This window comes from Poecilia latipinna, unplaced genomic scaffold (genome assembly GCF_001443285.1).
Source record: "Poecilia latipinna isolate Pla-1442-1.1 unplaced genomic scaffold, P_latipinna-1.0 Scaffold1111, whole genome shotgun sequence".
Lineage (NCBI taxonomy): Eukaryota > Metazoa > Chordata > Actinopteri > Cyprinodontiformes > Poeciliidae > Poecilia > Poecilia latipinna.
Window position 1 is genome coordinate 194,823 of NW_015113727.1, and position 16,668 is coordinate 211,490.

Below are 16,668 nucleotides of genomic sequence, written 5' to 3' on the forward strand. Positions count from 1 at the left end.
AGTACAGTAACGAAGTACTTGTACTTCGTTACTTCCCACCACTGATTTTCATAAATACACTGATATTTTTTTGAATAAAATTCAGAAACATAATTGCTTCTTCAGCTTCCATCTTTCAGACGCAGACATTAAATAATGCAATTTACTCTGAAGACACAGCAGCCTCATAAGACTCATATTTAACTCAGCCACTCAAGCAAGGCAGTGTGCCTTATTAAGTCCTTTTACTTAGCTGCAACCAACTGCACAGCGCAGCGGTCAGAGGTGTGGTACTGGATGATGTGCATTAGTTCTCTGCATTTCACTTTATTATGTTTAAGGGGAGAAAAAAAAACTAATCCAAACTTTGTAAAAGAGGGTTATAAAATAACAGAGACGATATTGCAAGACAGTCAGTCATACTGAGAAATCTAAAGTCATGTCTTTACCCTTGTCTAACTTTCATGGGTTCATTTTTAGTATATTTTTACTTAGTATTACTTTTGTCTGTTTGATCGTTGTGAGCTTTCAGTTCTTAGCACAGGGGTAACATCAACTCTCTGAGCGTGTAGGCTTTAAAACATTTTTATATGTTGAAATTTCCACTTTTTATATGTTTTGTTTAATAATAAATTATATCTGAAGAACATACATTATTAACCCATATGATTAAAGTTTAGTCTGAAAGCACACGTGATTTTAATTTAGATCAATAAAGGTTCTAACATTGTGCATAGTAAATAATGTGGTCATGTGTTTTTTATTACCATGGTTGTTGTTGTTGTTGTTTGGACTCTAAATTTTGCTGCAAATATTTCTATGGAATTCTTTTCACACATTCAGTAGATCAATAATTTAACTCCCAAGAAATGAACTTTTCTTTTATGGGTAAAGTTTTTTATGAAGCGTACTCTCTGCCCGCACCTTAAGAGGTGTGATGTTTTATTCCACTGAATTATGCCTGAGGATGAAGCTCCAACTGAAACTGGCCAACTAATTAATCTCTTGTGCCTGTAAAACAAAGCATGGAGCTTAGAGATGATGGACAGGGATATGCTCAGTTATGGTTACAAATAATTTGATGTAAATGATTTGAATATCCACTGATAAGTTATAGTTTTGGACATTCCTATCTGTTTGCTCAACAGACAGCTGTTTGCAGCATTTTACCACAAAGCAAGCAAAATGACAAGGCAGAACAAAAATTAGACATGATAGTTTTCATTTTTGTTTTGTCTTTATGATTAAACTGTTACTTCACATTAAAAAACACAAGGTTGATACTCATAGATCGATCGATCTATCTATCTATCTATCTATCTATCTATCTATCTATCTATCTATCTATCTATCTATGAGGCTCGTTGCCAGATTAAAAGCACCTTTTGGCAATAGCCTCAAGAACAAACTTTATTAAGCATATGTTTCTGAACTGAAAATTGGTCTGTTGTAATGTTCTAATTTTCAATATAATGTTTTCATGAACTGTAAGCAGACAATCTCCATAGAAATACAGGCTTTCGAACCTCCATCTGTGTGTAATCAATCTATATAATGTGTATCACTTACTAATAAAGTTCTTGAAATAAATGGATTTTTAAGTAGCATTCTGATAATTCAGTGGGTCTGTATATGTGATTTGTCATTAAAGCATGCCTTCACTACAAACACGCATGGTGCGTTCAATACAAGTACACAGTCTCGTTATTTCACTTTCTTTTATAAGTTTGAATTCAAAAGTGATGGCCTGATAATGCCCCTCCTCCCATTAACAGCTACTTTGCATAAAAGGCACAACGATTAGATTTTTTGCTCACTAAATTTCCAACTTAGATGCATTATTTTGTGCCTCATTTTATCTATTTTGTTAGGCGTCTGTCAGAGTTGACACCTATTAACACAGATTAAACAACACAGGAAAGACAAGAGAGTTAGATTCGTTTTCTTACTCGCGAGGAGAACAGACAGAGATGTGCTTTCAGTTACAAATCTCCAACTGCTCTGAAGCACATTTGCCTGCCCCTCTCTTTTTATTGTCTTTAGGATCCCCGTTCACAGAGAGCGCTGTAACTCTAAAGGGAAGGGGGGGAAAAAAACACATCACATAGTTGCAGCGCTGATGATTATCACTAACTAACAACACAATCTATCTCACACTAGACTATCCAGGTCCTGACCCAGGGTCAAACAGAGCAAGTCGTACGTCTTCACGGCGATGGTTTTACAGCTATCTAACAGGTCAAAAGGCAGGGCGTTCTGCTGAACGATCACTGCAGAAAGCTGTTGTCACTGCTCTTCTTCAGAGAGGCCTTCTGAGAAAGGAATCAGAGTAATTTAACAATACAGGAACATTTAAAGAAAGATGTAACTAAACAAATGAAAGCATATAAGACAAGAACATTATAAAGGTATATAAAACAATTAACATTTGATAATAATACAATTTACCTAACAGTGTCGGTTCATATAAGGGATGATCATTTCTAATTTTTAAGAACATATGAAAATAATGCAGTATTTTCAAATTCCCAACATTTGAGCCCTCTTCTTCAAACCATCTGTCCCACTGCCGACCTAGCAGAGCTGTCTTTATTCTGATAGATTTCTTTGGAACTGAGGTTTGTCAGAAAGCTTCACACTAAACTCCATGACATTAATTTATTTAGGAATTTAACTCAGGGTTACACACTACAAATGTCTTATTGTGAAACCTAGTAATATGAAAGACTTAGCAGAATAATGTCCATTGAGGAAACTGTAACAAACTGTCAAGAGGTCCAACCAAAATACTTTTTAAAACCTCTTAAGTTCTGGCTAAAGCAACCATCTGTATTGTAGACAATTTATTTTTAAATGGATGAGGGTTCCAGAAGGCGCCCCACATCACCTCAACATTTTCTGTAATTTTCTTCCAGCTATGTCATTTTTTCCTTTCATTTCTAGTTGTTAGATTGTCAAGAACAAGAAATAGTAAAAAAATTAAAAAAATTAAAAAAAAAAGCCTGAAACTAAAGCTGTTTGTGAAAGGTATTTAATTTACTCACATAATGTTCTTTCTGCAGAGAAACTGCAAAATGCATATTTGCATTTTAATGTCTAAAGGTTAATTACTACAGAGTAGTTGCCTAAACTCAATTTGTTTACTCTTTCCTTATCAGGAATCCTTTTTTTTTTCAGTCATATCCTGATTGAGCTGTATTCAATCATGCCCCTTTTCTCTGTATGCTTCCACAGCAGCATAAAATGATGCCAATCTAGCCTGTATCACATCCACTTAGTTGAGCAATTTTTAAGGCACAACAAGGGTCAGATTTACTGGAAGTGAGAAAATGTGATCTTGCTGTCGGCTTCGAGAAAACAGCAAGTATCTGCAGCGAGAAACATTAATACATCCTTTCCTTATCAATTTAATTTTCTATTTCACCTCAGCATTTATATGGAGTTCACATAATTGCACTGCAGGATCAAATTCCTGTTATATGTTTTATCCTTTTTTTTTTTTTTTCTGTGATGCTACCTGGGGTTTGGCGTCCCGTTTCCTCTCCTTCCTGCTGAGCCAAAAGTCGTGGTTAAGCCTGAAGAAAACCAACGTTTTGCTTATTCTACTGAAACCTTGTGCTACAGTGATATCAAGGGTATTCAGGTTAAAGTTTAGTATTTGTGGTTACTTTTACCATTTTCCCTCATTTCCATCAATGATTTGAGTTTCCTTTACTTATGATTGTGAGTGAAGAAATACCCAATTAAACCATCGGTGTACTCGTTACTTCACTGGCAGGTATCCGACAAGAGGCCTGACTTAAAATCTAAATAATTCAGAGAAGGCTCGGGAGGAAGTGATGCGGTCAGATGAGATGACTTTCAAGCTCTTTGGCATCAGGTTGACATGATGTGTTTGATGGCGTATAAACCACAGAACACAGTCACAAACATCAACCAAAATATTTTGCTTCACGTCCTCAGGATGAAGTTTTTCTGTTTTCAGTTGTACAGTACAGCCCAGGAACCGTTTCTTTTTCCTTCTACTAAATATGATCAGTGAGTTAGTCTTTCTAGTAAATTAATTACCCAACAAATACCAAAAACACGACAAAGGCCTGGCTGCAAACGTGGAGCTGGAGCGCGGCGGAGCTCGGGGTGAGGTCCTCACTACATCCACCGTCCCATTAAGCAGAACAAGAGATGATTAGCCAGCAGCCATTGTTCTCTGTTCACTTTCTTCAGGGTCTTCACATAATCTCAGCTTAGCTCCAATTATGGGTGCTCTCACTTCAAGGCAAGGATCAGTTTTTTAACAACTCATCTTTTGCATTTTTTTTTTTTTTTTTGGTTCCTTGCCCAAGATGTGAAACTATGGCTTTAGAGAGTGTAACGTTTCATGCAGACGAGGTCATTTTAGCTGCTTTTAGTTGTATTTCTCTGCCTCTTCCATTGTGTTATCCTACCAGTCAAACTGTGTTAATGAACCACGTGGTGCTTTCCTTCGGCAGGGACTCGAAAGCTGCGCAGGGCTGAAGGAAGACGGATGGAGCTCGATTCACGGAGCCTGTTAGAGTTTGTAAAGGCTCACGACTGGGTGGGTTCACCGTCCAGCAATTATTTTGTACAGCAGTTCTCGTGAAATAATTGCGGAGGACAGCAGCTTTCATCTCTGCTAGAACCCCTCCGTAACCTCATCCTCCACAGTTTAAGTCCATTGGGCTGAAAGAGAACTGGAGAGTTTAATTAAATAGGTTTTATTCGCTCCATCACCGAGAATATTATCTTGCTGGGATGAACGACCCGATATTTCCAATGATCGGCTTTTGACGAATCGTGTCTGTTATCACCGACGACTGGCTTAAGAGTCTCCGTGCTGAAACATCATCTATCAAACGTGATGGGGCTTTCTCTGAGCTGGATCGTCAGTGGGGTATCTGTCAGCCGCAGCAAAAAGGTAATAAAGCAGATGGCTTTTCATTGATCTAGTTATCCTTGACAAAGACTATCCCCTTTTCCCTGATCAACTTTTGAGAGAATAGCATCAACGCAAGCTGCTGGAAATGCGCAGCCATAACTCCCTCTGCTCAGGTTTGGTATAACCGCATTTAATAACGTTTCATTGACAGCAGTTCTGCTCTGAGGAAATAACGTTTTAGCTTTTAATAGAGGAAAACACAACAGACACAAGTTATTTTGAACTGACATGTAGTTGATGGATTAGAGTTTTTTTTTGTTGTTGTTGTTTGTTTTTTTGAGTATCGCTACATTTGAATCCACGCAGCCTGCAATGTAATGTTCTGCTTTGTGCCAGTTTTTTTATGACGAGCCCGAGGTGTGGCTGAACGCACGGCAGTGATGTAGCACTTATCCGGCAGCCAGGTGTTCATTTTACTAACAATAGGCCCTGCTGCGTCATTGTGCTCAGGCCAGCCACATCCTCTCATCGCGAATTAAAGAGCAGGGGCCCTTACTCATCGTGTCGTTTTTGGAGTCTGACTTGTAAATGGTCTTTTTATTTAAGGCACGCTCTTTGTCTTGCTAATCAAAGATGCCTCTTGTTTGAAATGCAGTTGAATGAAATGAGGGACGGGAAAGCGGATAACAGAGATGGATCGGGAGGAGGGCTTGTGAAGGTATACAGTGAAAAGAGGCCTGTTTAAAACATGGATTCAGCTTTAAACGACTGTGGATCCCCACCACCCCTACCACCCCAGTTGTTTTCCAGCATCGGCCAATGCACGACCGCAAAAAAAAAAAAATAAAAAGGTTTTGAAGGCTTTTATGTCTGTAGATTAATATTCCTGAGAAGATCAGCATCTCATTCAGCTGTCTGAAGCAGTTCTTCATTTGTCAGACACTTTAACGTATTTCCTGCTCCTTATGCTAATGAACTCCTCAAGGGTACAATAATATCTCTATAAAGGCAAGGTTGATAAGCATATACAATAAAGGCTCAGGATTCATTGGTATGGTATACATAAGTTCCCTAAAGTTTAATTACGGTAAACCTAAGTGGAAATTAGGTATTTCAAAGTTGTCCAGGTATAATTTAGCCGCTGATCAAGATTGTATAAGTGCCTGAATGACGTGTTAATCTATCTGAATTATGATTTCATAATACCCAATGACTTTGAAGATGATGTGGGCCTGGAGTTGAAGGTAAGTCTCTAATCTAAAAGTGAGGCAACATTCTTGACGGCAACAAATAAGCAAAGTGCAGCTTCTGAATGAAGTATCTAATTTAAATTCAAAAACTGAGTTAAGTTAAGCACTTGAGTCACACTCAGATGTGAAGAGTCACATAACACAAAACAATACAATTTTAAAACTTTTTCCGCCTACAAAGTGACACATTCTGCACAGTTATTGAGTGGCAGCTGGTCGTCGTCTTTGGCAGGAGTCTTTCAGCGTGCCACATCTGAAATTATCCACTGGCATCTTCAGCTGACCCCACAAATATTTTGCAAAATAAAAAAAATAAAATAATCACTCCAGTGAAGCTATCTTTTTTGCTTGAATGTTAATTTCAATTCCAAAAGCAACTCAAGGCCATGTGGCTGGTGCCACCATAGTGTGGATGTGGTGTTCTTTTGAAGATTGAAAGTGCCTCTGTGCCAAAACTTGGAGTTTAAAAATGTAGTTCATCGACTCCTGATGCCTCCTCCTACATCCTTTGGATGTTTTGTTTGGAAGAAAAGGCTTCAGCTTTCAACTGAACTTCCATTACAGATTAACCTGGCCATCGCCTTGTCCCTGGATTTCTCCCATTCACTTGGATTCCTGAGGTAGCTTTTTCTACTGGGTCAATCGGCGAACAGAAGGAGATTTGTGTAAACACTGATGATGATTTTCTGCACTGTTTTAACCTGTTGTTCACAGGTTGTCATTCACAATGACAGGGGTGTCAAACTCCAGTCCTCAAGGGCCGCTGTCCTGCAGTGTTTAGATGTGCCACAGGTAAAAAACAGTGGAATGAAATGGCTTAATTACCTCCTCCCTGTGTAGATCGGTTCTCCTGAGCCTTGCTAATGACCTAATTATTCTTTTCAGGTGTGGTGCAGCAGAGGCACATCTAAAAGTTGCAGGACAGCGGCCCTTGAGGACTGGAGTTTGACACCCCTGTCACGAGAGGACCCAAATTTGGGTCCTCTCGTGAATGACAGGTTAAAATTGTAATCTGTTTCAAGGTGTGTTCAGAGATGGATGTTCACTCCTTTTTGTAGCAAGTCACCTCCATCACAATTAGATTCTTAAATATGCTGAGATGCTGCCAAATAATTGGCGGATTATCTATTTCTGTTAACAAGCAGTTGAACAGATGTATTTAATAAGTGTTTTCTTTTTTTTTCTTTTTTTTTTTTACTGAAGTTTTCAAAGTACAGATTTACGCCAGAAGTGAATGCTGCAAAACGTTATTCCATTAAATGTCTTACATCTGCAGGTGCATTTCAACTTAATCAATTCACAAAAGAAGTGTGCAATGATCCGTTCTACTTCAAAATTGGTTTGACTTCCCAATTTACTTTTCTCTGCTTCACATCATTCGTTTTCTCTAAAGGTGAGTCTAATTATTGGTGATATATTATCAGCACAGCTCGATTCGGAATAGAAATGCCTGCCTTTAGTCACGCAAGGGATTCAGTGACGTGAGGTGTGGTTGTTGGTGGTGAGGAGAGACGCTGAGACCCAGGTTATGGTGAAGATGAAGATATTTAATAAAGATGCTCAAACAGTCCAACAGGCAGCACGGCAGAGATACCAAATTCCGGTAGCAACTGAACGACAGGACTTTGTGCGAGCGAACACCGACCAGGACTTAGCAGTTTGACTGGAGAGTGTAGACGACATACAATAGACAATGACTACGACACTGACTACGACCTAGACACTAGAGCTAACGCTATCCAGGACTTAACAGTTCAACTGGAGCGAACACTAGACGTCAGACAACTGACAAACGACGACAAGGACCCGACGAGGAACACAGACAACAGGTGGGTTTAAATACACACGGGGTAATTAAGGGAAACGAGACACACCTGGGAAGCAATCAACAGGGAGGACAGGACAGAGACTCACAGGAAAACAGGATTACACAGAAACTCAAAAATAAACACACAGAAACACGGAACATAACATTCAGTTTGCTGCTTTTGTAAACTAAAAGAAAGACCCATCACAATCTAAAAATATTTATCCTTGGCTTGAAGTGTATCACCAAGTTGGTTGAAGCTTGCACATTGTAGAAGTGGAGTGGGCATTCTTGTGCGGGGCTAGTCAACAACTCTTCCCTGTAGAAGCATCAAATGTGTGAAGATTTATAATTATGAGTGGGCGTCGTTGGTTGTCTCAGGGTAGGAAAATGAAAACGCTCCTCTTAGGAAATTATTCCGATTCTCTGCGCTCATTTTCAAATGTTCACATTTGTGTATTGAGCCATTAAAATGAAAGTGCTGGGCAGCAGAATTACAATGGAAACACCCTCCTCTAGCTGTGCTCCATCCCTCTGTGGTGCAAAGCTTTGAAAATCCCTTCATACTGTGCTGCACAGAGGAACTTCGTGAAGTAGAAGGGAGAAAACAAGAAACACAGTTAAGAAGCTGAAAAGCCGAGCAGGAAAATCTGTATCTTTACTGGCTCATTATCAGCCCATCTTTCAAAACAATTTATTGCCCAACAGACCAACCTCACATCCTGCAAAGCAGCTATTGATCACTAATCGATAGGCTGGGTTTCCATGTGACTGTGATTCACATCATTATAGAGCATGCTTAATCTTCCTCAGTCTGCTGCAAAGCATCTGTTATCAAAACATACTGTCTTAAAATATTTATGGAGCGAAGGTCCACTGCTACCAAAAGGAACAAAGTGCTGCAATCAGTAAATTACACTTAAAGCTCAACTGTAGCTCTGTTTTCATTACAAATATGAACGAATATTTATCGATATTCTGCTAATGTCAAGAAAACACAATTTCACATATGTGGTGTTTCCATAAAAGCAAAAAAAAAAAAAGAAATAAAACTAGTGGCTATGTGTGGAGGATTTTGTGGAAATTATAGATGACGATTTTATAGAAGAGTTATGGATTCGACGTGTTCGAATGACACGCAGCTTTTTGTGAACTGTGTGATGCTTTTAGAGCTCAGGTGGATCCAGCTGCACTTTGTCCAAAAAAATAAAAATCTGCAACAAACGATTCTCCTCCCGCTACTTCCTGCTATCTTCTTTGACGTTTTCGCCAGTAGCAGCACGGGTCATGTGTCGATCACATGACTTGTATGATGAGCAGAAAAATATTTCCATTGCAGTTTTAACAAAATATATCTGTTTTCATCACAGAGCAAAAAATTTGTTGTTTGAAACTGATCAATTTATTTTTGTACTTTCAATTTACACAATTTTATGTCGGAAATGCAGCTACTGTCAAGGTAATTACACAGCTTTGTTAAAGCATTCGTAACTTTGAAACCCTTTCAGAATTTGTCACGTTGCAATAACTTTACAAGTTCTACGTATTTTATGGGGATCTCATGAAATAGACTAACAAATCATAGAGCATCACAGGAAAATGAAAATAGAGTCACATGTTTTTCTTAATACTTTTTTTTTCACAACTAACATTGTTTTGCATGCACTCCAGGAAGATTAATTTTAAGCTCTAGTAAAATAGCTGGCTTATGAAAACTTTGGAAAGAACGTCTTAAGACTAACTTTCAATTATCAGGTAAAAATTAATTAAATAAATAAATAAAATTACTTGCTGCTTTTATAAAGCCCAGTTTGTTTGTGGAGTAAATGGATAATACACTAAATGTTGCTCCAACAGAGGTTTTCTCTGCTGCATGCATGATATTTTATTTGTAATTTACTTGCGTTTGTGCTGTTGTATCGTCTGAAGATCAGTAGGGGGAGCAGATCTTATTGTGTCTTGACAGATCCTTCCACCTGGGTTGTGGATCTCTGCAGCTCCTCCAGTGCTACTGTGGAGATCTTCACTGCTTCTCTGAGTAATGCTCTCATTGCCTCCGTCCCAGGTTGGATGGACAGAAATGACTTTCCACTTTGACGATGGACGATCAGCACTCTGTGAAGTTAACCGTTTACAGATTGTCTTCTGACGGTTGTGCTGGGCTTTATCAAGGAGCATCAGCGTAGATGAGATTTAATACATGCCGACAGCCCACCTTTCAGATTGTATGTATAAATCTACGTAGGATGTTCTTTCCACTTCCATTCTGCTCATTGTTTGTCCACCCAAATAAAACACAACAAAGTTTGGGAGACGAGACAAACAGTAAGAAATGTTGCAGGTGTTTCGATGCTTTTACAAGGCTCTGCATGCACTTGGTGGTGTGAGACTTGTGTGTCATGTTTGACAGAAACAGGAATCACACCTTGACTTTGATTGCATGTAATTTGATGACAGAGTGGGCTTTACACTAGGGGGAGACAGAGACCCTTTATGGACATACCATCATTGTTGACTAACAATTGCGTGATTAATAAATTCATGTGATAAGTAAATAAAAGCAGAGTCGTCTCCTGAAGATGTTCTGCTGAGCAGCAACTGTCTGATTGGCAGCAGACATACAGGTCAATGCCAGAGGAGTATTGCTGTAATGTGCAGATTGTATTATCCACAGATGTAGCCTATCAATCTCTGACTACCTATTTGTTTTTATTTAAACATCAAATAATCCATCCAAAAAGGAAGGTTTGGTGTCACGCTCTTGTTACGGCGTGTCTTAAAATGCTTAGACAAACGTCGAGGCAGCTGGGTCCTTTAACTGAACCATAATGTAGTGAAATGTGGGCCACATTACTGGGCTGTATCCTGAGGGAGACTCATTGTAACGGCAGCATGGGAGAAAGGAGAGACGGTGTGAGGCAGGGAGAGAGGAGGAATAGAGCGTTGTCAAATTGCCCTTTCACAGTCTATCTTAAACCCATAACGCCATGCTCCCGGATAGTTCATAGGATGTGTTGGGCAGTCAATAACCAATTTATGTGAAGTTGATTGAGGAAAAGGAACCACTGCCTGGTCATTTTCTGTGAAGTGCGGAGTCATTTCTGCCGAGCTGCTCCTTTGTGTGAACCCTCCGAACTTCCTCCTGGAGCAAGGTTTGCACAGATCCTGCAATTATTGTCCTTTTCTGAAAGAATACCAACTTTTAACCCTAATGAATGTCTCACAAATTACATGACGTCGTCTGCTTTGCTACAAACATGCCTGAGTTGCTATAACAACAGTCACTGCTATAACTCTCTGGCTCTGGGTTAAGCTAAAAGAGCAACGTACGTTGCATCCTGTACATAATATGCCGCAGCTTTTTGCCGTCTTTGTCTTCCACGTCTGCCTTTCTGTGTGAGCCGAGGCAGTATTCTTGTTGATGAAAACAGGAAAAAAAAAAAAAAAAACAACAAAAAAACGCCTTGCTTACAGCGAGACGACTGACAAAATACAGACAGTCAAGCAGAAACAAATCGAACCGTGCTTTGCTTGCCGCTTTTCTGCAGCGTTAATGAGTGTCGAAAACAGCAGGGGATTTCAGTGTAGTTGTTAAATCTACTCCAATGCTTTGAATGACACAACAGTCATGTATAACAGTGGAGAACATGGAGGGGGGGAGGGGGGGGATGTTGCAGAGAGTCAATATTGTAGCATATTTATTCATAAAGTAAATTTACTCAATTCAAAAAGCTGGATTTATTACTCGGAGTGATACGTATACGTCAAGACTTTTTGCTCATTTTGATATTTATTGATTAGAGATAACGAAATCCCAAACCTCAGTTCCTCACAATTAAAATAATATGAAAGAGCGGCATAATAAAGTATTTTTTTATACAGACATTTTCTAAAAAACAATAGAGTATGTACACTCTGTCTGCAGAGACTACTGCATCAGCCCAGCGTGGCATGGAGGTGAACTGCCTGGAAGAAAGCCAATGTTGATTTCATATTCACCTTCAGCTGTTTGGACGCTGCTGCGTCTCTCATCTTTCTCTTGACAACGTCCCATAGATGCTGTGGGGTCGGGCGAGTTAGACGGCCAATTAAACAGAGTGATAACGCAGTCGTTAAAGTAGATTTTAACAGTATGAGATGGCATAAAATCCTGCTCGGAAAAAAATCGCCACAAAGCTTCTCAGCAGAGGGGAAACATGAAGTGCTATAAAATTTTCTGCTTTGACTTTGGACTTTGGATAAAGCAGCAGTGGACCAGCGCCGACAGATAACATGACACCTTAAATCCTCACCGACTGTGGAAACTTCACACTGAACCTCAAGCAGCTCAGATTTTGTGCCGCCTCTCCACTTTTCCTTCAGAGTCTGGGACCTTGATTTCCCCCCCAAAAAAAAAAATGCTAAACGTACTTTGATCTGCAAAATGGTTTCGAGACCACTGAGCCACAATCGAGCACTTCTTCCGTTCACTTCAGGAGGAACAGCTCCAACACTGACTTTAGTTCAGCAGAGGCTTCATAAGAAGCAGTCTCTTCTGTAAGTGTGTAGCTAATGTGCAATTTATTCATAAAAATAATTCTTGCCATTATTATGTATATAAAGATTTGAGGGAATTTTCTGGAAATAACAGAGAAGTGCCAAATCACACTGTGGAATGTGTATTTATTAAGTTAAAAATGTAAAATTCACAGATGAATTATTGTATTTGCAACAGAACGAAAATGGCCGGACATGATGGAATCAAGTCAGAGATGTTTCTACAGTTTCGTATCGTTGAAGGAGGCACACACCGGGTCTCGACAGCAACACTCAGGAACAGTCAAAGCTTCAAGAATACATTTAAAAGCACTAAGTGCAGTACCACTTGACCTACTGAGTGTACGCTGACATCAGAGCCGAATGCGGATTAAAGATTTATACAGCGGCGAGTAAAAACCTTCAAATAAAATTCAGCTGAATAGACAGTCTTTTTCTTGCAGAATATCATGTTTATAAGCGTTTAACGGAAAGCAGAGAGTACGCAGACACGTACGAGTGTAAAAGCTTTTCATTTCGACCGTCATAGAAAGACTTCTGGCCAGTACAAAGAACTCTGTGACCTGAAAAATCACAACAAGGTCTATAAAAAAGGTTAGAAAAATAAACATGGCAGAGTACGTTTAAGAGCCTTTAAAACAGCAGACTCTCTCCTTGGGTCAAGCATTAAATGTCGAGGTACAAAACTCACAACGCTAGCTGTTTGGAAATGGGTGGTACATCAACACATCAGCAGGTCCTTATAGTCTACAGTATGGCTATATTGATTGGATAATAGGTGCATGACAGTTTTACCCTTTGAACTACTGCATGAGTAAAAGCACTTGATGTCAGAGCTTTCATAAAGAAGAGGGAAAGGGGGGAAAAAAAATATATACATAGCACTTTTCTGTTATAAGACACAGTGGATACACAGGGAAGGTTGGCTGGCAGGATTCATGTCGCCGTCTGAGAGAAACATCTTCATGGTGGCACCGATGGGACTGTGCTGTCTGTACCATCATCCTGAGTGGTTAATATCTGAAGAGAACAGAGAACATGGTTCCCTCAGTAAACCTGAAATGGTTCATTACAGACGATAGCATGTGTTGTTTCAAATCATCTATCGCTTCCCGATTCTTTGCTTCCACTGAGCCAGATGTTCAGTAACGCTTAAAAGTCTTCGTACCAACTGATGGCAACAAATTGTTCAGACCTTTAGTAGAAACTGGGGGAAATTGCAAATGTGTAAAACAAAAGGAGAGGTGTGAGGTCTGAGAAACTACCAACAGCAGATCATAGTCAAGTCTTTACGAAACAGGAAAATCCAGCAAGGATCAACACGACCAGTGAGAAGCATTAGCCTTCTCACTTGGTTTTCACAGAACCAGTGAGACTAAACATAAATAAAGAAAATCAAAAGAAATACTTTGAAAAGGCCTCCAGGAAGCATAATTTACAAGCTGACCAAAACAAATAAATGACTTACTGGAAGCAAAATATAAATAAATGGGACATATAGTGCCTTGCAAAAGTGATATCTTGAACTTTTTTGAAATAATAAAAATAAAAGTTTTCAAAGTTAAAAATAACTATGTTACAACCCCATTGCAAAGCTGGAGTCATTTTTTTTCTCCATTCTTAAATATCTTACAATTGACTGAAAGCAGCTATGAATATCAATTTTGCCAGTTTTTTTTTTTGTCCTTTTGCTTTTCATAACCATGTCTATTTGTATTTCACTTTATAATTACAGATTGATCTCCCACTTATAAACCCCATTAATACAATAAAGTTTGTGATACAAAATATGATAAAGTTCAAGGCGTATAATTAACTTTTCAAGGCGCTGTATCTCCAAGGTTTTGCAAGGTTCTGCACTACTGAATGCATCTAATTCGCCTGAAAACAGTATGGAGCACTACTTAGCATGCAAACATCACACTCACTAGTTTGCTATTTTTACAGTGTTCACACATTATAATCACAAAGTACTAAAAAACAAAGTCATGCATCATGTCTACTTATATACATTAGATATTAGATATCTAAATAAGAATCAAAAAGAGTGGCTGAAAAATAGATGAGTCCAAAAAGGACAGAAATGAGTGCCTTTCAAAAATGTGTGTGAAGGATGAAACACAGTGATGGTTGAAGCAACGGGAGTCTACAGAGCTGCAGAGTTATGAGTGTTGAAGCTACAAACAATGGATACAAGAAGGAAGGGGATGATTTTACTGATCGGGTTCAGGCTGAGGAAATCACATGTGAAATACCGTGTCACTGAAAAGCGCTTTTATTCGGTAACCGGAGCGACTGGATTGTCTTTCTGCTCAGAGGGAACGGCTAGGTAGTTTGTCCTGCAGGAAAACAGAGGAGCATCTAAAAAACAAAGAGTGCCTTGGTTTTCTCCTGTTGGAAGGCAGAAGTTTTCTTTTCAGTCTGGAACAACAAGGCTGCAACATACATTTCCCTTCAAGTCACACGCAAGTAATTCCTCACATGTCCCATGTGGAGTTCGTAAAAGACAAAGCAATCAGTGCAGCGTTGAGACAGCGAGTGCACATACAGATGAACTGACACACTCATTCAGTATTTATCATCATGCTCTTAGCCTCTTAAAATCTCAGCGCTAAAAATGCTTGCAGTTACATGCAGTGCACCTTCACGACTTCTCTGCAGACTAAACAAGATTTTTATTAATGAAATGAACTTTGTTAGCCAGTCAGCAAACGTTTGGAAGGAAAAGTTATCTAAATCTTTGACCAAGTCTTTCTTTTTGCTGTCACTTCCCATCTTAAACAATTATCTCAGATATTAGAGGCAATTCACTGTCTCGACTACAAAGACTAAAGAAGTTTACAGTGTTAAATGCATATAAAAATTATGAGTCCAACATAATAGCAGTTAAATACCTTTGTGCTGCTGAGTTTTGTGTCTTTTAATAAGGGCTGAAGCCTCTACAAAGCTTTAACAGCTTCATCAAAGTACCAGCTAGCTTAATATGCTTTACCCAAGGTTAAAGTAATTATTTGGAATGCAAATATCAGTCATTGTAACCTTACACAGCAAGGCTCACAACTTTAAAATAACTGCTGACCTGGAATATTATAAGAAAGTCCTCCTAATAGTAATCATAGCAATACAACTACTCTGCTCACTGGCAAGAAGAAGAAGTCACTGAAATGTTTGAAAACCGTAAAACAGGCTAACAACAAGCTCCTAGATTTTTCACCTTCTTGGCCGAAAGCCAACCTTAACACTATGCAATGAGTTAAAGACCAATAATGGTTAATATATCAATCATATCTGCAATTATGGTTATACCGTATTTTCCGGACTACAGAGCGCACTTCACTACAAGCCGCACCCAAAAAGTAAAAAAAAAAAAAAGAAAAGAAAAGAAACTGGAAACATACATATAAGCCGCACCGGGCCATAAGCCGCTGGTATCTCCGCAGACGGCTGCCTCCTTTATAAATTTGCTATTAATTTGCGAACCGTAGTTCGGCTTTGGAGACGTGGTCGCAGCGGCTCCATTTCCCTCCTGTTCTGCCAGATTGATAACATTCAACTTAAAAGCTGCACCTTATGTGTTTGAAGAAATTTCTCCGTCGTGCCTGCTGCTAGCATGTAGTTGTTCTAAAACTGAAAATTAGCGCTTTCTTCTTTGATTTCCAATTTTGACTTCCAATGATTCACTTCCTGCTAAAGAGCCCCCTGGTGGTTGAGGAAAAATCCACAGAAAAGCCGCACCGGCTCATAAGCCGCCTGGTTCAAAGCGTAGGAAAAAAGTAGCGGCTTATAGTCCGGAAAATACGGTACACATTTGACTAAAAGGGGCTCAGTTAGTGGAGTATACATGTACAGAGGCTTTTGTCTTTAACATGTGGGTTCAAGCCATTTGCTCCTTGTCTTATTCTTATTTCACAGCACTAAGTGCAGCACCACCTACCATTTACTTTTGAATAAAGGCCACAAGAGCTAAAAACAACAAAATAAAAAAAAGAGTTCTGGGGAGGTTTCTATGGAAGAGGATTAGGGCCACTGGGGGGAAAAAAAATTCTGACTTTAATCTTAGAATTCTGAGAAAAAAAGTCAGAATTGTTTTTGTTTGTTTTTTCAGTGGCCCTAATCCTCTTAGGTTTCAGACTTTTTTTTTTTTTTTTTTTTTTTTAAAAACCCTTAAATAAAATAAAAATTTTTTTTTTCCTTTTGGA

At 39.0% G+C, this 16,668-nt stretch overlaps 1 protein-coding gene and 1 long non-coding RNA gene across 5 annotated transcripts in view; one reads left to right on the forward strand and one right to left on the reverse strand.

The window, feature by feature from the left end:
* Positions 1-12,575: 12,575 nt before the first annotated feature.
* Positions 12,576-16,668, reverse strand: part of scn3b (sodium channel, voltage-gated, type III, beta) — a 13,704-nt gene continuing 9,611 nt past the window's right edge. For 3 of the 4 annotated variants that reach the window (XM_015052460.1, XM_015052459.1, XM_015052458.1), the window contains exons 7-8: positions 14,725-14,808; positions 12,576-13,489 (exon numbers count right to left, since the gene is read on the reverse strand). In XM_015052460.1, coding sequence (XP_014907946.1) covers positions 14,745-14,808 — 64 coding nt within the window. In that variant the 3' untranslated portion in view covers positions 12,576-13,489; positions 14,725-14,744. The remainder of the gene's footprint in view (positions 13,490-14,724; positions 14,809-16,668) is intronic. The other variant, XM_015052461.1, reaches the window with a different exon arrangement.
* Positions 14,815-15,862, forward strand: LOC106959708 (uncharacterized). Its single transcript, XR_001427417.1, has 2 exons — positions 14,815-15,182; positions 15,437-15,862. It is a non-coding gene; the product is annotated as an uncharacterized LOC106959708 (long non-coding RNA).